The sequence below is a fragment of the Nerophis ophidion genome, linkage group LG23, assembly GCF_033978795.1.
Source record: "Nerophis ophidion isolate RoL-2023_Sa linkage group LG23, RoL_Noph_v1.0, whole genome shotgun sequence".
Lineage (NCBI taxonomy): Eukaryota > Metazoa > Chordata > Actinopteri > Syngnathiformes > Syngnathidae > Nerophis > Nerophis ophidion.
The window spans coordinates 33,576,570-33,600,842 of record NC_084633.1 but is presented as its reverse complement, the minus strand read 5'-3'; the positions used below and the strand labels follow the sequence as shown (position 1 = coordinate 33,600,842).

The 24,273-nt window shown below is 39.8% G+C and overlaps 1 protein-coding gene across 1 annotated transcript; it reads left to right on the top strand.

Annotated features, from left to right (window-relative positions):
- Nucleotides 1-1,873: 1,873 nt before the first annotated feature.
- Nucleotides 1,874-23,904, top strand: rras (RAS related). Its single transcript, XM_061884229.1, has 6 exons — nucleotides 1,874-2,474; nucleotides 11,706-11,793; nucleotides 14,811-14,913; nucleotides 17,951-18,059; nucleotides 18,615-18,733; nucleotides 21,224-23,904. The coding sequence occupies exons 1-6, from the start codon at nucleotides 2,388-2,390 to the stop codon at nucleotides 21,309-21,311; spliced, it is 594 nt and encodes a 197-aa protein (XP_061740213.1). The 5' UTR covers nucleotides 1,874-2,387; the 3' UTR covers nucleotides 21,312-23,904.
- The last annotated feature ends 369 nt before the right edge of the window (nucleotides 23,905-24,273 follow it).

Genomic DNA, 24,273 nt, shown 5'->3' with positions numbered 1-24,273 from the left:
TTATGCTCTGGGCCTGTTTTGCTGCCAATGGAAGTGGTGCTTTACAGAGAGTAAATGGGACAATGAAAAAGGAGGATTACCTCCAATTGCTGAGGTTGGGTCTTGGTGCAGTTGGGTGTTCCAACAGGAAAATGACCACAAACATATGTCAAAAGTGGTAAAGGAATGGATAAATTAGGCCAAAATTAAGGTTTTAGAATTGCCTTCCCAAAGTCCTGACTTAATTGTGTGGACAATGCTGAAGGAACAAGTCCATGTCAGAAAACCAACACATTTAGCTGAACTGCACCAATTTTGTCAAGAGGGGTGGTCAAAAATTCAACCAGAAGCTAGTGGATGGCTACCAAAAGAGCCTTATTGCAGTGGAACTTGCCAAAGGACATGTAACCAAATATGAACATTTTTGACCCAGCAGAGTTGGTCACATTTTCAGGAGACCTATAATAAAATCATAAAAGAACCAAATTTCATGAATGTTTTTTGTGACCAACAAGTATGTGCTCCAATCACTCTATCTAAAATAAAATAAGAGTTGTTGAAATTATAGGAAACTCAAGACAGCCGTGACATTATGTTCTTCACAAGTGTATGTAAACTTTTGAACACAACCGTATGTATTTGTGTATACACACACATATATATATGCATACTGAACATTTTATTATATATATATAGAAAATTGATGTATATATATGTATATATATATATATATATATATATATATATATATATATATATATATATTAGGGGTGTGGGAAAAGTCAATTCGAATATGAATCGAATCGAAAACTCTGTGTGATTCAGAATCGATTCTCATTTTTAAAAAATCTATTTTTTTATTTATTTTAATAAAAAAAATATATATATATCAATCCAACAAACCACTACACGGCAATACCATAACGATGCAATCCAATTCCAAAACCAAACCTGACCCAGCAACACTCAGAACTGCAATAAACAGAGCAATTGAGAGGAGACACAAACACGACACAGAACAAACCAAAAGTAGTGAAACACAAATGAATATTATCAACAACAGTATCAATATTAGTTATGATTTCAGCATAGCAGTGATTAAAAATCCCTCATTGACATTATCATTAGACATTTATAAAAAATAAAAATAAAGAACAATAGTGTCACAGTGGCTTACACTTGCATCGCATCTCATAAGCTTGACAACAGACTGTGTCCAATGTTTTCACAAAGATAAAATAAGTCATATTTTTGGTTTGTTTAATAGTTAAAATACATTTACATTATTGCAATCAGTTGATAAAATATTGTCCTTTAAAATTATAAAAGCTTTTTAAAAAAAATCTACTACTCTGCTAGCACGTCAGCAGACTGGGGTAGATCCTGCTGAAATCCTATGTATTGAATGAATACAGAATTGTTTTGAATCGGAAAAATATCGTGTTTGAATCGAGAATCGGATGGAATCGAAAAAAATCGATGTATTATCAAGTCGTGACTCCAAAAATCGTTATTGAATCGAGAATCGTGGGACACCCAAAGATTCACAGCCCTAATATATATATATATATATATATATATATATATATATATATATATATATATATATATATATATATATATATATATATATATATATACACATATATATACAAATACACAATACATTTTCCATTGATTGTCCATTCTTTCATTGTTATATCCTGGTTATTGGCTCCGTATCGTAGTGGAAGGCAATGTGTAATCCTGATTTACTGTACTTGGCATCGGGTCGACTCAAAGTTTACAGTATCGTCCTAACCCCAGTCCGAGTGGCGAGCACGCGCCGCAGTCACCTCCGGCGCGCGCCCCCCCCCCGATGTCCTGACGTCACAGATACTCCCGATGCCCAAATAAGGAACGTGACACATTAAAGTGGAATTTTCTTTTTCCGGCACAAATTTGAATACGGTAACGGATACGGTGTCCTCCTCGGTGCGTGTGTCCGTTAGCGGGGGGAAAAGCAACAACGAGACGACGACAAGAAAGTAACACAACCGCAGTGGACACGGTCGCACTGAGTTGTTTCGGTGGACTTTTTTCAGGGGGAGGAAAAGAGGAAGCAGTTCCGCCCTCACCAGCCGCCGAGAGGCCAAAGAGTAGACCAAAGCAGCAAAGAAGGCAAAATTTGTCGTCAAAGATCAAAACTGTATCGAAACTTTTTATTTTGTGTCTTCAGTGGACATTCTTGTCCGTTTCTTTTCGTGTCGGCGGTGTGTGTTTTACGCCGAAAATGACTTTTATCTTGCCGAGTAAAAAGTTTTTCTGATACTACCGTCCGCCTTGATATCACTTACTAGCATTTACTAGCATCTTAGCAGGCTGTTCACTTAACTAACTAAATAGTTAGGAGAAAAAAAAACCCTGCAATGAGCGGAGAAGAGGAAAGATTCAAGCTGGTGGTGGTGGGAGGTGGAGGAGTGGGAAAGAGTGCTTTGACCATCCAATTCATTCAGGTAAGATCTTTAAAACACCCCTTGGAACATGCATACTTTCTATATATCAGACCTGGGCAAATCAAGGCCCTGGGGCCACATGCGGCCCGTTATGTATTTCAATCTGGCCCGCCGGACATTATTAAATATATATTTTTTTAGATCTTTAAGATGGATAGTGTAGCTTCCATTATGATGTGCAGTGATGTTTTCAAATTACCGTAAGTCTTTAACTATACCAATGGTTCTTAACCTTGTTGGAGGTACCGAACCCCAATAGTTTCATATACGCATTCACCGAACCCTTCTTTAGTGAAAAATAAAATGTTTTTTTTCAAATTCAAGACAGAGTTATGTGTTTTTGGTAACACTTTATTATGGGGAACATATTCTAAGTAGCAAAGACTTGATTTAGAGTAATTTGGACACTAGAGAACATATTCTAAGTAATAAAGACTTAATTTTGAGTTATTTGGTTAGGGTCAGGGTTAGAGAGTTAGGGTTAATAAGGCATTAATAAGTACTTAATAATTACTAGTTAAGATCCAATATGTTACTAATTTGCATGTTAATAAGTAACTAATTAATGCTGAATATGTTCCCCGTACTGAAGTGTTAACATGTTTTTTTTTTTACTGGTGCACAAAATGAACAGTGCATGAATATCACCTTGTTCAAACAACATAACCAACACAGTGCATAAACTCACAACAAATTACACACCTGCAAATCAGTCAGCTGTTGCCGTATCCGTAATAAACTGATTGGGAGAAGTTTCTATTTACCCAATGAGTTGGGTGTGTTTGGACCTACGCCGAACCCCTGAGACCGACTCACCGAACCCCTAGTGTTCGATCGAACCCAGGTTAAGAACCACTGAACTATACAAAGTATTTCAATGGTTAGAATATGCACTTTTGCATGATATACTAGTTATTAGGGCTGCAAATCTTTGGGTGTCCCACGATTCGATTCATTATCGATTCTTGGGGTCGCGATTCGATAATATATACATTTTTTTTAGATTCAACGCGATTCTCGATTCAAAAACGATATTTTTCCGATTTAAAACGATTCTGTATTCATTCAATACATAGGATTTCAGCAGGATCTACCCCAGTCTGCTGACGTGCTAGCAGAGTAGTAGATTTTTTTTTAAAAGCTATCATTATTATAAAGGACAATGCTTTATCAACTGATTGCAATAATGTAAATTTGTTTTTACTATTAAACGAACCAAAAATATGACTTATTTTATCTTTGTGAAAACATTGGACACAGTGTTTTGTCAAGCTTATGAGGTGCGATGCAAGTGTAAGCCACTGTGACACTATTGTTCTTTTTTATTTTGGGTATGACGTTAAACTACAACCGCAGGCTGTAGAGAGGTAGCACTTTACCTCAGCAAGGGTCCTCTGGCTAAGGAAATATCCCTACTGATAGTCCTGGTCCTCCTGCATGCCTATATGGCACTTCCCGTGGTGCCTAGCTTAGCCAGCACACTGGGATAGAAGACTGGTTCTCAGCTAACTGCGCGGAAGAAACCCTCAGAGGTTCAACGGTCTGAATGGCGACACCAGCAGACTCTGTGGAGCGCTTCGGGCTGGATGTGTTATGTTATAATGTGTCCAGGCCATCCACTGCACCTGGATCCACCTCCAGCCGTCTCGACTATGTCTTGCCACTGGATACAGGTGGACTCGGGCGAGAGAGTGAGGTCGGCGCTGCGCAACCCACCCTCACTTAAATCCAATGCACTGCGCAAGTCATGACTTCACACACAACCCCCACAATCTCCCCCACCCTCACCCAAGTCCTGCGGCGTCGGGCACGTGGCGAAGTGGCAGGTGTGGACTTCACTGGAAGCCATAGTCACAAACTCGCACGCAGGCGGCTCGGGCCATAGGGTCGCTGTCCAATGACTGAGGCAGCACTGGACTTCGGCAGCCCCCCGAGCGACTAGGCAGCCCTCTTTAGGTATGCACTGCCTACCTCCTGTCATGAGGAACTGGCTAGAAAAGGTGCCCCAAAAATTGCCTGCCTCACCTCTTCCTGGCCAGCTAGCCGCAGCTGGCAGGAGTCCCATAACTAGCGGTAAGAAAAAAGGAATCAAGAAAAAGGTGACACCGATCACCCTTGGCGCATGGAATGTGCGCACACTTCTTGATAGGGCTGGTGACCTATCAAGACCTGAGAGGAGAACTGCCCTGATCGCCAGAGAGCTGGACCGATATGGCATCCAGATCGCTGCTCTCAGCGAAACACGTCTAGCTGGAGAGGGACAGCTGACAGAGACTGGTGCTGGCTATACATTCTTCTGGATAGGCCGCACTGAAGCAGAGCGGCGTGAGGCAGGAGTTTGCTTTGCCATTAAATCCAACTTGGTCAGTAAGCTGGCTGCACTTCCCAAAGGCGTCAGTGACCGCCTGATGACGCTGTGCCTGCCTCTTCCAGGGAAACAGTCTGCCACGCTCATCAGTGCCTATGCTCTCACGATGACGAACACAGACGATGTCAAGGAGAGGTTCTATGAAGACCTGAACGCTACCATCGCAGCAGTGCCCAGGGAAGACAAGCTCATCATCCTCGGTGACTTCAATGCCAGGGTCGGCACTGATCACAAGTCATGGAAAGGAGTCCTTAGCAAAAATGGCATGGGCAGCTGTAACAGCAATGGCACCCTTCTGCTGGAGACCTGTGCGGCACATGAGCTCTTGATCACAAACTCAGTTTTCAGCCTTCCAAAGCGCAACAGGACCTCATGGATGCATCCCCGCTCAAAACACTGGCACCTACTGGACTATGTCATCGTGAGGCAAAGGGACAGACAGGATGTCAGGGTTACAAAGGCGGTGTGTGGTGCAGAGTGCTGGACTGACCATAGGCTCCTTGTGTCTAAGCTGAATATCAAGATCCATCCTCCCAGAAGGCCTCAAGGTTCCAAATTTCCGGAGCGCTTGAACGTTTCCAGGCTCACCGATGCCTCTGTCAAGCAATTGCTGACTGAAGAGCTCACCAGCAAACTGCAGGACCTGAAACCCTCTGGGAACCTCGAGGAGGACTGGGCTGCGTTCAGAGACACCGTCTACACTGCTGCTCTCAATTCAGTAGGATCCACAGCCCGCAAGCAACAGGACTGGTTTGATGAGAATGATGATCACATCAGAGATCTTCTCCAGGAGAAACATCGTCTGCACAAAGCCCACCTCAGCGATCCAACATCCTCTCAAAAACAGTCTGCTCTCAAGAACATCAAAGCAATCATCCAGCGAGAGCTGCGTCGGATGCAGGACGACTGGCTCTGCTGAAAATCTGATGAGATTCAGTACTATGCAGACCAGAATGATAGCAAGAAGTTCTATTGCACCCTCAAGGCGATCCATGGGTCCACAACATCAGGATCTTCCCCTCTCCTCAGTGCTGATGGCAGCACACTGGTCACAGACAGAGAGAAGATCCTTGAGCGCTGGGCTGAGCACTTCCACTGTGTTCTCAACCGCCCCTCAGCCATTAATGAGGAAGCCATTCCACGCCTCCCTCAAGTCCCTGTCAACACCTCCCTTGACAAACCACCAACGGAAGTTGAGGTCATCAAAGCCATCAGTGGACTTCCAAATGCCAAAGCACCTGGTGCTGATGCGATTCCAGCAGAAATGTACACAGCTGGTGGGCCACCTCTGACCAAACAACTGGTAGCCCTATACTGCACCATGTGGAACCAAGGAAAGCTGCCCCAGGAGTTCAAAGACGCCTCCATCGTCCATTTATACAAATGCAAGGGCAACCGGCAGGACTGCAACAACTACCGCGGCATTGCTCTGCTGTCTGTAGCAGGAAATATCCTGGCCAGAATTCTGCTAAACCGCCTGACGGAACATCTTGAACACGAAGACCTCCTACCGCAGAGCCAATGTGGATTCAGGCAGGGTCGTGGTACAGTCGACATGATTTTCGCCGCTCGCCAACTCCAAGAGAAGTGCCGAGAACAGAACGTCACTCTATACTCCACCTTTGTAGATCTGACAAAGGCCTTCGACACTGTCAGCCGAGCGGGCCTCTGGAAGATCATGGCCAAGTTTGGCTGCTCAAACATTTTCATAAACACTGTCCGTGAATTCCATGATGGAATGCAGGCACAAGTCCAGGACAACGGCGCATCATCTGAGCCTTTCCATGTGGAAAATGGAGTCAAACAAGGCTGTGTTCTGGCACCCACTCTGTTTAGCATGATGTTCTCAGCCATGCTGACAGATGCTTTCCGGTCTGGGGATATGGGGATAGACCTGTGCTACCGTACTGATGGCAAGCTGTTTAATCTGCGAAGACTCCAGGCAAAAACAAAAGTAAAGACCACCAAGGTTCACGACTTCCTCTTTGCAGACGACTGTGTACTGAATGCTTCCAACGAGGTGGAAATGCAACTGAGCATGAACAGCTTCGCCACAGCATGCTCAGACTTTGGACTCACCATCAGTACAAAGAAAACAGAGGTGATGCATCAACCCGCTCCTGGAGACCCGTACACTAAACCCCTCGTCAGCGTGAATGGTGAGGACCTCAAAGCTGCTGAAAAATGTTGTCTACCTGGGTAGCACCTTGTCACGCATGGGCAACATCGACGAGGAAGTCACGCATAGGATAGGGCATGGAAGTGCTGCATTCGGCCGACTCCGCAGTTCTGTCTGGGAGCGCAGAGGGCTGAGCCTACGGACCAAACTAAAGGTCTATCGTGCTGTTGTCCTACCTGCCCTGCTGTATGCCTGTGAGACCTGAACTGTATACAGCCGGCATGCTAAACAACTTAACGCCTTCCACATGAGATCCCTCAGGAAGCTGCTCAATATCAGGTGGCAGGACGAGATCCCAGACACTGAGGTCCTCCACAGGGCTGAGATGGAGAGCATCTATGCCATCCTCAAGCGTTCCCAGCTGAGATGGGCTGGCCATGTCTGTACGGTGAAGTGCACCATGGAAAGCGCTCACGCGCGGACAGCGAAAACACTTTAAGGACACCCTAAAAACCAGTCTCAAGGGCTGTGGTCTGGACCCAGAGACCTGGGAAGCCGTTGCCCAACACCGTTCAAACTGGCGCTCTGCAGTCTGGTATGGTGTAGCAGACTTCGAGGAAAAACGGATCCATGAAGCCGAACAGAAGCGACAGCTCCGCAAGACAAGAGACTGTTCCTCCCTCTCAGCCAGCCAACCCCCAGCCATAACCTGCCCTCACTGCAGCCGGTCATTCCGTGCAAGGATTGGCCTCATCAGCCATCTTCGGACACACAAATAAACGTGAAGTCACCTGGTCATCTTCGGAAACGAAGGACGAACATGGAATTGTTCTTTTTTATTTTTTATAAATGTCTAATGATAATGTAAATGGGACCTTTTTAATCACTGCTATGTTGAAATTATGACTAATATTGATACTGTTGTTGATAATAATAATTTTTGTTTCACTACTTTTGGTTTGTTCTGTGTCGTGTTTGTGTCTCCTCTCAATTGCTCTGTTTATTGCAGTTCTGAGTGTTGTTGGGTCAGGTTTGGTTTTGGAATTGGATTGCATTGTTATGGTATTGCTTTGTATTGTTTTGTTGGATTGATAAAAAAAAATAAAAAAAAGAGAATCGATTCTGAATCGCACAACGGATTCGATTCATATTCGAATGGGTTTTTCCCACACCCCTACTAGTTACTATGGTAATTAATTAGTTACTATGGTAATGTAAGTCACAGCAGCTCAGACGAGGCACCAAACAGTGGGGGTGGGGAGCGTTTCCACAGAGTGTCAGCCTTAAATGTGAGTGTCAGGGACAGACGTGGAAGGAGATTTTCACAATGAAGTTCTAAATCTTAAAACATTGATTGATTGATTGAATTATTAGGGCTGCGAATCTTTGGGTGTCCCACGATTCGATTCAATATCGATTCTTGGGGTCGCGATTTGATAATATATCGATTTTTTCGATTCAGCGCGATTCTTGATTCAAAAACGATATTTTTCCGATTCAAAACGATTCTGCATTCATTCAATACATAGGATTTCAGCAGGATCTACCCCAGTCTGCTGACATGCTAGCAGAGTAGTAATTTTTTTTAAAAAAGCTTTCATAATTATAAAGGACAATGTTTTATCAACTGATTGCAATAATGTAAATTTGTTTTAACTATTAAACGAACCAAAAATATGATTTATTTTATCTTTGTGAAAATATTGGACACTGTGTGTTGTCAAGCTTATGAGATGCGATGCAAGTGTAAGCCACTGTGACGCTATTGTTCTTTTTTTTATTTTTATAAATATCTAATGATAATGTCAATGAGGGATTTTTAATCACTGCTATGCTGAAATTATAACTAATATTGATACTGTTGTTGATAATAATCAATTTTGTTTCTCTACTTTTGGTTTGTTCTGTGTCGTGTTTGTGTCTCCTCTCAATTGCTCTGTTTATTGCAGTTCTGAGTGTTGCCGGGTCAGGTTTGGTTTTGGAATTGGATTGCATTGTTGTGGTATTGCTGTGTAGTGGTTTGTTGGATTGATAAAAAAATAAATAAAATAAAATAAAAATCGTTTAAAAAAAAAAAAAGAATCGATTCTGAATCGCACAACGTATTCAAATAAATTTTTCCCCACACCCCTACTAGTTACGATGGTAATTCATTAGTTACCATGGTGATATAAGTCACAGCAGCTCAGACGAGGCACCAAGCAGTGGGGGTGGAGAGCGTTTCCACAGAGTGTCAGCCTGAAATGTGGGTGTCAGGGACAGACGTGGACGGAGTTTTTCACAACAAAGATCTAAAGCAGTGGTTCTTAACCTGGGTTCGATCGAACCCTAGGGGTTCGGCGAGTCGGCCTCAGGGGTTCGGCGGAGCCTCCATCGCGGATGTCAAGACACACCCGACTCATTGTGTAAATAAAAACTTCTCCCTCTCGGCGTATAACGGATACCACTAAACAATATTCCTTCTTATTTTCCATCTGGTTTGCCAGTGTGTCATTTGTTGAGTTCATGCACTGTGTTGGTTTTGTTCTTTGAACAGGGTGGATTACTTTAGAGATGGTTGTCCTTCTGTAGGTTCTCCCCTCCACAGAATATCGTTGTAGCTCTAACAGAGACCATTGCGTTCTTTGTCACCTCCCTGACTAGACTAAGTTGAATGCAGCAATGTACAGAGACATCCTGAAAGAAAAATAACACGTCATCCAATCTGATGTAGCTTGAGAGGTGCTGCCTAAAATACTGACAGAAACTACCCAAAGATAGCTTGTGGCATCATATTAAAAAAGACTTGAAGGTGTAATTGCTGCCAAAGGTGCATCAACCAAGTATTGAGCAAAGGCTGTAAATACTAAAAGTACACAAGATTATTTTATTTGTTCAATACATTTGTAGTGAAAAAAACAAACACTTTTTACATTGTCATTATGGGGTATTGTCTGTAGAATTTTGAGAACCAAGTTGAATTCATTACATTTTGGAATAAAGCTGTAAAATAACAAAATCCGGAAAGTTATGCACTGTATAGTACTTCCATCCATTCATTTTTTTAGCACATGTGTCCAACTCAAGGCTTGAGGGCCAGATCTGGCCAGTGAAAGACTGCAAATATGTTGTGTCAAACAACTTTTTTATTTTTTTACCGCTGAAGGTGCGCTCATTGTTGAGAGGCTGCACTTACTCTGCTTCAAAACTCCAAAATAGATAAAAAAGGACCGTCATTGAAAACACTAAAGGACACTAAAACCCATCAATTGAATTTGTCCTCTCGCAGCAATAAGATTAAAAAAAGAGCTTGCTGAATAGACGATGTGTCTAATATTTTTTTAATTCCACCGTCCAAAATGTTGACACACACATGTAGGATGGTGGATTCTCGTGTATCTGTCGTTGTCTTTGCAGCGCATGCACTGATCCTGCAGCTGTGTGTGCAACTCAGTTTGCACGTCCTTTTGACACATGCTTAAAAAACCCGCTAAATTGTGCTCGCAAAACGATTATGAGTGTTGATAAATCACATTGCGTGTGCTACATTATTATATTTGCATCTTCTCCTCCCTGTATTGTGGGCGTGTTGATGATCAGCATATATTTTGCATAATGAAGACAGAGACGCAAAATGGATTGCACGCCTTATTCTGCTCACTTAACAGACGCAATCCACTTTGCACATGTTAAGTTAATCTTGGCGTGTTGTATCAGGTTTGCAAAGGTATTAGTGCACACAAACCTTTAGTAAGTCAGGCCCTTTGATGTACGTAGGGAAGTGTGCAAAATGAGACATTGCTAATGTGTACCCAGTTTCCGAGGGTGCGAATGTTGACTGTAGTGCTGTTCCAAACTGTTTCCTGTAATGCGCACTAACATGAAATGGCTATTGCAATATTTACCAGTTTCTGTTCACGACTTACCATGCTGCAAGTTGCTCCTCAGCTGATATTATTTCAAGTTAATCCCTCCTCTTCTGCTACGTAGCCAAGATTGTGACCATTGAGCGTAGCAGTCGGTGTCCAGTTGGGCTGTGACTCTTTATGCACCATACGATTCAATTCAGAATCCATTCTCGAATCAAAACGATTCTCGATGTAAAATCAATACTTGTTTAATAACATGAGGTGTCCGTTCTATGATTAACTACATTCCTCCATAAAATAGATAAAAAGCTTTGATAAATGTCTGTATTACTTAAAAGAAAACTGGTTTTGTTTAATGAAATTATATCGAAACAATAAAGTCAAATACAAATAAAGCAACAAGAGAAGTATCCCACACTTCTCTTCTCTAAAGTAAATCTGAACAGCAGGTATGGGCATCTATATCATCAATATGATTTGCCTGAGTTGCTGGACAGGACAGTTACAAAAAATAATAATAGAGAAATTAGAATTTTGAATCGTTAAAAAATAAGAATCGCGATTAATTTTTTGAAACACCCCTAGTTTCCAACACTGTGCACTCACTATTTTGGTCATCCAAATACTGACAGCGCATTGCATTTTGACATACATCTCAGTGTGAATGCATTTATGCACTTAAATGACAAGTGTAAGTATGACAGTGTGCCAATTGATACTTAGTTCTAGCACACTACAACAGTTTGAAGTCTAATTCAACAGTTAAAAACAGTCAGATTGATTAATCGGAGAGGCTGCATGAATGTGAATAGTGGTTGTTTTGTGTTATACTAACTTGTACGTGCATCAATACCTCAATATTGTTAAATGCTAATTATGTATGATTGTGTCTCCAGTCCTATTTTGTGTCAGACTACGACCCCACCATTGAAGACTCCTACACTAAGATCTGCAATGTCGATGGAAAGGACACCCGTCTGGACAGTAAGACTCAGTCACTCTGGACATGATTCATAACATCATTGTTTGTCAAAGTGCCAGCAACTTGCTAAAAAAGCTTTGTTTGAAAGAGAAGGGTGTGTCGCAATATGATCGGATTATCCCTTGTTAGGACTTGCACTAAGCGTGCAAGTTACTGCACTTGAGTTTGAAGGCAGGGCGCAGGGAAATGACTACACGGATGTTGTAATATTTGGATAGAATACTATAGCGGTACCCGGTGTGAAGAGTAGGACTGAACTATGATACACAAATGCAGTAATTCATCAGCTCTACTTTTCTAACTCTAGTTTGTTCCTCGAATACTGCATACAATCAGAGTGTCTCATACATGCACATGCATGCAAAAATTGTTCACTGTTGGCATTTCTAATTACAGGTCATTCCAACCTAAATCAGTCTGTAGACTCAATACAGAACCGCTAAAAAATAAACCATGGCTGATGGGTAGAAGACACAGTCGAAGTGGCCTTGGCCTGAAGGTAGACTTTGACACGTAAATAAGACTGCCAGTCAGAAAGCGGCTTGAAGATGAATTGTAAAACAAAATATGTGCAACATTTTGACCAAATCCCCACTATGACATGTTATGTTGAGCTGGGGTTCTTCACATTTTGGACTTCGAGGCCTAACTTTTCCATGACAGAGGGGACCGGAGCCAACTGTGAATCTTTGGGCACCACACGATTCGATTTGATTTCTTGGGGGTAACGATTCATTTCAGAATCAGTTCTCGATTCAAAATCAATACTTATTAAATAACGTTGGGTGCCAGTTTTATGATGAAGTACATTCTTCAATAAAATAGATGAACAGCTCTGATAATTATTACTTAAAAGACAACTGGTTTTGTTTGATAAAATAATTTCCAAACATTTACCAAAGTGGCTGGACGTGATGGATTTAAAAAAAAATCCATTTAGATTTAAAAAAAAAAATCAATTAAGAATCGTTACACTTAAGATTTGCGATTCATTCAAAAATATTTTTTGACACCCCTAAATCTTACTCTTGAATTTAATTGTATTCATTAATTATATCTAACTGACTTGCAGTTTAACAGATTACACCTTGTCAAATGATATAAAAGCATATGTTAATCACAAAGATTATTTTATCAAGGCTTAGGTTAGCCTGATTATACAAATAAATACTATTCAGATATACTGCAAAGAAGGGACTCGTAATAACTGACTACAATTTTAATTTTAACAAAATTATTAATAAATTATTTTATTATACTGTAAAGAAAATAAGTATATGAACACACTGTCAAATCATGGAGGGGTCTGACATTTTCACGGTAGGTGCATGTCCACTGTTTGAGAGATAACCTAAAAAGAAAAAATCCAGAAATCACAATCTATGATTTTTTAACAATTTGTGTGATAAAGCTGAACATAAATATTTGAACACCAACATTAATATTTGGTAGAGTAGCCTTTGTTTGCATTTACATAGGTCAAACGTTTCCTGTAGTTCTTCACCAGGTTTGCACAGACTGCAGGAGGGATTTTCGCCCACCTCTCCACAAAGATGTTCTCTAGATCAGTCAGGTTTCTGGGCTGTCGCTGAGTAACACAGACTTTCAGCTCCCTCCAAAGATTTTCAATTAGATTTAGGTCTGGAAACTGGCTAGGCCACTCCAGAACCTTGATATGGTTCTTACGAAGCCATTTCTTGGTTTTCCTGGCTGTGTGCTTTGGGTCATTGTCATGTTGGAAGATCCAGCCACGACTCATCTTCAATGATCTGACTGAGGGAAGGAGGTTTTTGGCCAAAATCTCACAATACATGGCTGCAGTCATCCTCTCCTTAATACAGTACAGTCGTCCTGTCCAATGAGCAGAACCCCCCCCCCCCCCCCCCCCCCCCCGCAAGGCATGATGCTACCACCCCCATGCTTCACAGTAGGCATGGTGTTCTTGGGATGGTACGCATCATTCTTCCTCCTCCAAACACGCATAGTGGAATTATGACCAAAAAGGTCAATTTTGGTCTCATGTGTCCACAAAACTTCCTACCATGACTCCTCTGGATCATCCAAATGGTCATTGGCAAACTTAAGACGGGCTTTAACATGTGCTGGTTTAAGCAGGGGAACCTTCCGTGCCGTGCATGATTTCAAACCATGACGTCTTAGTGTATTACTAACAGTGACCATGGAAACAGTGGTCCCAGCTCTTTTCAGGTCATTGACCAATTCCTGCCGTGTAGTCCTGGGCTGATTCCTCACCTTTCTTAGCATCATTGAGACCCCACGAGGTGATATCTTGCATGGGGCTCCACTCCCATTGAGATTGACCGTCATGTTTAGCTTCTTCCATTTTCTAATGATTTCTCCAACAGTAGACCTTTTTTCACCAAGCTGCTTGGCAATTTCTCCGTAGCCCTTTCCATCCTTGTGGAGTTGTACAATTTTGTCTCTGGTGTCTTTGGACAGCTCTTTGCTCTTGGCCATGCTGAATGTTTGGGTCTAACTGATTGTATGGGGTGGATAGGTGTCTTTATGCAGCTAACGACCTCACACAGGCGCATCTGATTCAGGATAATACAGTAAAGTGAAGGAGGACTTTTAAAGGCGGACTAACAGGTCTTTGAGGGTCAGAATTCTAGCTGATAGACAGGTGTTCAAATACTTATTTTCAGATGTAACACACAAATAAATTATTCAAAAAACCATAGATTGTGATTTCTGGATTTTTCTTTTTAGGTTATCTCTCATACAGTGGACATGCACCTACTGTGAAAATTTCAGACCCCTCCATGATTTCTAAGTGGGAGAACTAGCAAAATAGCAGGGTGTTCAAATATTTATTTTCTTTATTGTATATGTTTCTTGAATAAACTGGCAAAACATTTTGAGTGCAAATGAAAACAACTTTAGCCCTTTAGACATATTTCTGCGCTTCTCTATAGCTCCAGACTTCTTCTGTTTGTTTGAGATTTTCATTACTGCCACTGTGTTTGTAGTATAATGTGCGGTTTTGTCTTTTTGTCAGTCTTGGATACAGCAGGACAGGAGGAGTTTGGTGCGATGAGAGAGCAGTATATGCGCTCAGGAGAGGGATTCTTACTGGTGTTTGCACTCAATGACCGAGGGAGGTAAGTGTTTACATCTTGACAATGTACAAATGAGAAACTCCTTGGACTTATACACCTTGACCAATTACTGTCAACATGGACTGTACTGTAAGGCTGCGATGACTCGCCGATTATTTTAATAGATGATCATGGTTTCACTGAAGTCACACTTTTCCAGCCACAGTCACACAGGCCCGAACGCGATAAACGGAAGAGAGAGGCAAAATGGAGGCAGTAAGCACTGAAGTGAAGCAATTAAACTTGTCTTGAGAATCACCTTGCGGTTCATTTGGCATTGCTCTGCTACCAAACGAAGTAGCTCTTGATGCAGTAACCTCAGGTTTTTAATGACCACCTTTGGCTCTTTATTGAACAAGAATGTCGTTGACTGCGGGGCAAACTGCACAATATTTTACAGTGGAATGAACTTATAACGGTCTATTGTGTTTTTCTTATTGCTAAAAAGTATCATTCAAACTAAAATCAAAATCCATGGCTGATATGAAATTTGAGATCCAAAAGGGTGATTTTTAAAAATGAAAAAATCAGTTATGTTGACGTACTATTGTAAACTTCCTTATTATTGCTTGTGTGTGTTTACCATCGCAGACTTATGGTTATATTAGAATCAATATTAACAGGAATGCAAAAGAAAAAAAAAGCTAAAAATTAAAGGGGTCCTAATATGCAAATCCAACTTGTCTTACATATTGGTACCTGTTTTTGTGTATTTAGGATTTGCATAAGTCCCCAAAATGTTAAGTCAAACCATGAAGGCATTGTAGAGAGATTTATAAAATATTCTTGCCTTCCTTCATACTTCCTCCAAACCAGTTGTTTGGAATTTGCCCACTTGTGACGTTTTTCCCTAGTGTGACGTCTGTGGATTATCCATATATGGTATCAATTTACCCGAAGTGCTTTGTGCGAGTCAGTCATTGTGGTCCACGCTGTTTTCAATAAGCTCCTACTTTTTCGCTGTCCTCTTGTTGTGCGGCAGACTGGCTCATACATGCACATGCCTCCTCCGCTGTTGCCATTTCTAATACAATTTAGCATACAATTCTAGCTTATATCTGTCAGTAGACCCGCTATGGAAGCGCTAAAAACTACAACAATGATGGCGGGAGGGAGACTTTGTCAAAGTGGAGCCACATGAACAAGACTGCCCACAAAATGGTGCGACCTAAAGAGACGGTGAGAAAGCAGCTTTAAAGCGGTCCGTCAAACATTATCTATGCAACATTTTGACCAAAGAACCACCATTTTATGTAGACCACAATGAAGTGTTTTAAATATAAAACCAAAAAAATCATGATATGACATAGTGTGTGAATGTGAGTGTGAATGTTGTCTGTCTATCTGTGTTGGCCCTGCGATAAGGTGGTGACTTGTCCAGGGTGTACGCCGCCTTCCGCCTGATTGTAGCTGAGATAGGCACCAGCGCCCCCTGTGACTCCAAAAGGGAATAAGCGGTAGTAGATGGATGGATGGATGGACCTAGAGATTTGACCAAATAGCCACCTTTACATTTTATGTAGACCACAAAGAAGTGTTTTAAATGTAAATAAAGAAGACCTAGAGCTGCACGATTTTGAGAAAAAACCTAACTGTGATTTTTCATCTAAAATTTGTGATTGCAATATTTATATTTTATTTAAAATAATGAGTGAAGGTAGACATGTTACTTTTAGACTTTCAATTAACAAATTATTGTTTCAATGTGCCACACATACAGTAAGAACAGTATTCAATAATTCACTTTAAAAAAATTGCTTTACGCAGATGGCCTCAGTTTTGTCTAAATCATGCTCTTTAACTGAATAAATTATCCATGAGAACTTTGCAGTGCTCATAATGTAATTTCATTATAATATATAATAATGCCAGTAACCATTTAGGATATAAACTTATTTCTCACCACTGTAAAATTGTTTACCAAACAAAAAATGGACTCATTTCTGTAATGAAAACGTTTACCTCAATAGATATTGAACATCTTAAAGTGCATTTTTTTCATAGTTGGAAAAATTAGGCCGGATATTGTCTTTTTGTTCGTCATCTCGTGATTATAGCATTTTTGTCCGTGTTAATGGGCGTGTACCACCCATCAGATCGGAAACTTAAATATTCCCACAACGGGATATTTTTAGCTTTGTAATTATATATTTTTTTCCCCTAATTTGTGTAACTTCGCAACACTGCAGCCCTGTTTACCTGTGCAAACACATTTTTTTTTTTTACATACAAACATTTTGTATAAAATGCAAACATGTTGCTCACCATTCAGGCAGTATTCATCAAGGAATTATATTGTTACTAATAAAAAAAGGCTGTCAAGATTTTATTGTACTATGTAGCTTTTTTGATTGGTAGCCAAGCCCTGATGTGACTCAGAGAAACATCCATTTTGGAATGTAAAATGTTGTAGACATATTCTGGGGGATTGTGGGTAAGTGGCTACTTGCTGTGGGGAACATTTAGGATAAAGGACACTAAATTTCTCTTTAGATAAGGGATAATTTACACACTATGCGTGCGAATGTTGTGCTTGTTTGGGAGACAATGCAGAGTTTTGGACGGGTGTCTACATGGCCACTCGGGGCAGCATTGTCTTCCTTCTGTAGGTAAAAAAGATGCTCAGTGCAGAGTACCACATGTGAAACCCGTTCAAGTCGACTTCTTTAGTGTTGACTCATTATTTCTAAAAAGCGTTGACAACCATTTTTGTCGTCATAAAATTTGAGGTTGATTTCTGTAAATATTTAGTCTGTAAATTTTCACGTGTTTTTTTTTTTGTTTTTTTTATATCGCCTGCATGTTTTTGCAAAAGCAGAATTTGATAAGGAGAGACATTTTTTAAAATTAGAATAAAATATTAATAGCTACAAAGTTAAAAGCCAATACATCTTTTGGGGGCAAAACGACAAATGGGAAGTGGAAGAGAGCGTTTTAGTAGAACTAATAGAATTGGTGTTGATTTTTGTTCACAGCTTCGTCAATGCACAAATCTTTGGTGGTACTGTAACTGCACTATGATTTATTGTTATCTTCACAGCTACCATGAGGTCCAGAAGTTTCACACTCAGATCCTAAGAGTGAAGGATCGAGACGACTTCCCCATGCTGCTCGTTGGAAACAAGGCAGACCTGGAGCAGCAGCGAGTGGTAACTAACACCCTGATGGGCACACTTCCACAAGTATGAATGAGGCAGTTAAAACTGCAATATTAATGGCACAACATTTTGCCAATCCGTAAAACTACAGCACCTGTGTTTATCATTTTTCTTATGAAAGAAGATGATAAAAGAACTGAAAATGCCTTCCACAACCCTTTTGTAGAGGAGAGTTTGTTTTTTTTTAGCAAAAAAAGAACAACCCATGAATGTTTTTTGGAAAATGTGGTTAAAGGTGCTAGTAAAAATCCTGGATTATTTAAAACAAATGTATGATAATGTCTGGTTGCTGTAGTCATATTGCATTGAGAGCAGGCCTGAACAAATCCCCTTTGATTTTTATGGTCTTCATCACACATTTTCCCTGTGCCATCACTGGCAACCTTTTGGGGTTGCATCATAAAAAAGACAAAGCAGTGGAAATCTTGTGACATTGAGGTCTGGAATTGTTGTGCACTTGGGACGTGTATTGTCCCCAGAACATTTAGGTACATTTGTGAACGACAAAACTTAAAAACTGTTTCACGTATTCATGTTTTTGCTCAGATCTCCAGGGAGGATGCTCAGGCATTTGCCAGAGAGAATAAGATCCACTATATGGAGGCCTCAGCTAAGAACCGCTACAATGTGGATGAAACCTTTTTGGAGCTGGTGCGAATTATCAGGTATTTAAAAAAAATATTATTTATTTTATTATACAAATAGAGGGTGAACCTAAGAAATTGGCAATACCTGAGGACAATAATACTTCACTTTGTTGACCAACTGTCCTGGTCAGCTTTGTTCTTATTACTAAAAAGTGCCCGCTTACGTCAACATACATGCTTGACCACTTTCGACTCAAAGAGGTCCAAAAATCTGACTGTTTATGTCAATATTTGTTGTAGTATTGTTAATGTTCTGGTTTTTACTGAGCTGAGTAAGACAACAGCAACATAACTAATGTGTATTTAGACAGTATTAAACATGCACAAATGTACTTCCCGTTCAATGCAAAGTGTACTTCAAAATAAAAGCACAACAGCATCAGCTTGGATTGTACCACCGCAACTAACAAAATACATTCTTTTTTTAGATTGTTACCCACAGAAAAATAGATTTGTGCATGTACAAAAGCTTTATTGTGATTGTAGTCTAGACCACAGCAGCCCTGTTAGATAAGAATTAGGGCTGTTAAAATTAAGGCTGTCAAAATTAACACGTTAATTCAAAAAATTAATCACAGAAAAAATATTACATTAATCATGTACCCCAAAAGGGAAAAGCGGTGGAAATGGATGGATGGATAATTTAATCACAATGTATTTATTTTAGCACTGCGTATTGTATGTAAATTAATATTTTATCTTTTTTACGAGACCTTTCTTTTGTAGTACATTTGATTAACATTTATTTTTGTAATCAGCCTGATCTGAGCCTTGATAATCTTAGTGATTTACACAACATGCTTTCACATAGGGCAGGGCAATATATCGATATATACGATATAGACGATATATCGCGGGTTTTTCTCTGTGCGATATAGAAAATTAGTATATCGTAATATTCGAGTATATTTTCTCACGCAGTTGCTTTTAGCTCCGGGCATTACACTACAGGCTCTTCTCACTCCTTCTTGTCTCTCCTTCTCAAAGACAAGCAGGCGCACTAATTTACACACGTCATACATCACATACGTATACACCCTCGCAGAGCAGAGAGGTAGCAGACTGGGTAACGTTAGCTGTGATAGTAACGTAGCCGTACGAGTCTTGATACGAGAGAAAGAAGGTGCGAATCTGGTAACAAATGAAAAAAGACTTACCGTATTTCCTTGAATTGCCGCAGGGCATATAGTATGCGCCTGCCTTGAATTACTGCCGGGTCAAACTCGCTTCGCGAAATAATTACTGCCTGGTCAAACTCGTGACGTCACGGGTGACACTTCCTATGTCACCATTTTTAAAATGGAGGAGGCTGATTTCAATACCGGTAATTCGAAATTGCATAAAGGGAAGAAGATTAAGAGCTATTCAGTGGGATTTAAGGTCCAAGCATCACACTCAAATTTTGACTGCATGCCTTTGGTAAGTGCCGGAGTGAGAAGAGGTTTTAAAATAATTAGCGCATGCTTGTTTTTACCGCATGCCTTTGGTAAGCGCAGGAGTGAGAAGAGGTTTTAAATTCATTAGCGCCCTGGCGGCAATTCAAGGAAATACGGTAATTCCCAATAAAAACAGCAGGGGGTCCATCGTCTGGCGGTGGTTCGGCTTCAAGTGGGAATATGTCGAACAGACAACCGTAATTTGTCAAGTGTGGGGCACAAGCGTTGCTATAAAAAGTAGCATTATTGCTAATATGTAGCATCATTTGAAAAGTCACTCGCTAGAGAATGAAGAGAATTTAATAACGTCTGTAGTAACATACCACATAGTGAAGGACGAATACAATTTGATTTCCTATTATGCAGCTCATTTTTATTTGACACTTAAAATGTCTCTGACAATCGTGCACTTTCTTTTTTGGAAATTACATGAATGTTTGTGCCACTGCTTAATAATAGTTTAATAAGTACTCTTGTGGTCAATTGACTAAGTTGTGATTTCCCTCTCTGCATGAAAGCTTAAAAGTAGCATATATGAATGCAGTATGAAGAAGAATGTTTTAATGTAGACACATAGAATCATCATACTGCTGTGATTATATGTATCAAGTGTTCATTCAAGGCCAAGGCAAAATATCGTAATATAAATCGTATATCGCAATATGGCCTAAAAATATCGAGATATTAAAAAAAGGCCATATCGCCCAGCCCTACTTTCACATCATTTGACAAGGTTGTGAACTGTAAGTAGGTTAGATATAATTATTGAATATGATTGAAATTGAGAGTAAGTTGACTAATTCAGTGTTAATGTTTAAGTGGGTCCCGGCCCCTCTGTAGTGGAACAGTTGGGCTCCAAGGTCAAAAAGGTTAAAAACCCCTGGTTTATATATTATCTAACTGTGAGATGTATATATTTACTAGTGTGGGCTTGTTGGATGGTGTAAAATTAATGGATTGAAATAAATTCAATGTGTCTTAAGGGGTGGGGCGCTGCCTTGTTACAAGAGGACAACTTAGGAATGATGAATGATTATTTTTTTGGTTTGCTTTTTCTCTTATGCCTCCCTAGAAAGTTTCAAGAAATGGAGTGCCCTCCCCCTCCGGCGCATCACGCTGGGAAAAAGAAGAGCAGTGGCTGCCCTTGCGTCCTCCTCTAAGCACTGTTACTATGGTTATTATGGACACCAACGCCTCTGCAGCTTGTCCAAAAAAGCGTTTGTGTGAGACAGTGGGATAGGGCGATGGAGAGATCGGTGCATCAATATTCCACTAATGGTTTCATTTGCACTTTTTCCCCAAAGCAAATCAAAATAGTTTTAATTTGGTCTAAAGGACGAGCTTTGAACAGCAGCAGAAATAGTTTGCTGTGTTGCCAATGTCAAATAATAAGGTACTTGGAGATATTGATGTCATCACGGTGTACAACAAATATGTATTTGGGGGTCGGGGACAAGGCGGTACGGTGGTGACGTCATTACAACAGGTACGCTGATAAACTGAGTCAGTTTAAAAAAAGGTTAATAACAGGATAGTGACGGCGACTGTGGCGTGTCCAATCACAAGACATCAATAGGCTGTCATGTTCCAAGCTGGCCTGTAGGAGGCAACAGCAGCATGACAACAACAGCAAGCGCAGCAACAGCTTCTGTTTGCATGTTTGGTAGGGGGGTGCGATACTGCCAAGTTTGGTATCAATCCCATTGCGGTATCCTTTTCACTTGACATTTTGCAAGATCATCGAATGATTTTTCCTTTAATTTGTTAATCATGATTAGAATCATAACAGTGCAAAGGGTTTCAGCAAACACAAATGTTTAATGTTAATGTATTTGTGAACAACTTAACAATGTAAGGTCATGTAACAATATCAACAAAATAATTACAATACTTACAGTTGTTTGAGCAAAATAAGTAAACAAAAGCAATAACTAAACAGGTGTTGCTGGGTTGAAACCACGTGACCGTGTGGGAGGTGCAAACATATGTCAATATGGTTACCAGCTATTTACCACCAGGTGTGCAGATATATAGTATAAATGTTTAGCACCGAAGATACAGTCCAGATATCCAGAATAAATAGCTAAATGTGCTGGAGGAAGAAGAAATCATTTTTACAGAATTAAAATATTTTCCCAGTGTCATTTCAAACTAGGTGGTTTCTCTTTTGTTTTGGGTTGTTTCAACAGCAAAATAACTTTGAATCAGCAATTTTTGCTCAGCTTTCACTTGAAGGTTACGAACACGCTTGTTTGCACCCCAACCCCAAGCTAAGGCCCTGCGAGGTGATGCCACGTGAAACCCAGCAATTTGTTCCCATTTCAATCTCTTTTTGCCCCTAAACTTCTCCTATGTCCAAGAACTTACTGTTCTTAACCAATATTACATCACATAAATATATCCTTGTAACAATATTAACTCAGATATTACAGAAAATAACCATAGAAGAGAAATATAGCGAGTATAGATACTATCACGCTGCCCTTGTTTTTGATACAATTGACATTCGGATGGATTACCCATTATGACAGCCACAAACTGTAAATTCCAACTATGACATGAGACAATTTGAAACATAAAATGCATGTCGCATTGAAATTGTTATAATTGTTGCAATATTTGTCTCAAAACAACTCCCCGTCGAACAAGGTACTGTGTGCATGTTCCACACATTTGATGCAGAACATGTGGGTAATCACGGCCTAATGTCACTAACTTGCATGATATATTTTGTATGTGTGAGGCCTATATTCAAATGTCACCCCATTCAGCCTATGCTTGACAGCAAATACACAAATAATTTATTTTTTATATACGGTAGTTGTAAATACAGTTAAGGGTTCATGCATTTCAACATTTTGAAGGTAAGATTCTCTATTCTTGTACAAGCTGGATTTTATGAATTCATGCATGGTTTTACATCAATTATTCCTACGTTCTATTCCATAACAAAGCTAAATTGGCTTACATTAACGTCTTGACCAAAACTCATAGTAGTTTATTCAGTATAACATTTTGTACATTTAAGCACTCTAAAATCAATCCAATGTAGGTTAATTCATGATAAGCTTTCTGAACCAAAACATATGTTAGCTTTGTTTTTTTTAGGTGACAAAAGGAGTCGTATTTAATAATGCATCATTAATCATGTATTTTTTTTTAAATGCCAAGGAATGAGTAAGAAATAAGCAGCTGGCCAAAAATGCCCTCCGTACAGCACTTTGAACACCATTACAGCCTTAGGTAATAAACAGACGTTTATGTTTATTATGCAGTATTCCTATAGAAGATAGATATAATATAACTTATGAATGCAGCCATACATTTCATATAGAAACCAAAAATACTGTACACTACTTTTCTACTCCTAATATTTTGACTGAAATGCCGCAAAAGTTGTCTGTAAAGCAATTTCACCAACCTTTTGTTAGAAACTATTGAAACAACCAAGTGCAGAATAAAGTTCCGCTGTGGTGGAAGTTTTGTGACAAACATGTGATCAGTTTGTTATTTTACAACAGTTATGTTTTCAGTTGTATTTACAAAATGATTTTGTTCTAACAATAGCAAGAGAGGAGTTCTGAAAAATATTTTGGGAGGTTTTTTTTGTTGTTTGTCAAATCCTATTTTGTTTTATTCATTTGTGACATGAATTTGCATTTATATTTTACAAACTGCCATTCAAATATTTACATTGACTTTAAAAACGTTTTGTGCTTTTCATTAAAGGTTGTTTGATAAAACATTGCAAAATCTGCTGACTGACACATTTCATATTAGGAATGTAGATAGATGTAGTACTTTGAAGCAGTTAAGAGTTAGGCTGTTTTTACTAGTTTAATATGTACACTGTGCACTGTACTTAGTTCCTGAGTGCGCACATTGACAAAAAGACGCAAATGATGGACTATAAAAATCCTTAAAAATGCCTTTTTTTTTTTTTCTTTTTTTTTTTTTTTTCTTAATCACTCAGTTATTAAACCTATTTTAAACTAAAAAGGTTGTTTGCAACTTCCTCAAAATTACATTTTTCAAAGCAAAAAATATAACAACACCAGCTTATGTTACATTTACTGGTTTAACAGAATACATTTGTTTGACAATATTTTTCACAATTACAAA

Coding starts and splice junctions, on each gene's coding strand:
- rras (XM_061884229.1), top strand. CDS start 2,388: ATGAGCGGAGAAGAGGAAAGATTCAAGCTGGTGGTGGTGGGAGGTGGA. Junction 2,475..11,705: donor TGACCATCCAATTCATTCAG/GTAAGATCTTTA, acceptor TTGTGTCTCCAG/TCCTATTTTGTGTCAGACTA. Junction 18,060..18,614: donor ACCTGGAGCAGCAGCGAGTG/GTAACTAACACC, acceptor GTTTTTGCTCAG/ATCTCCAGGGAGGATGCTCA.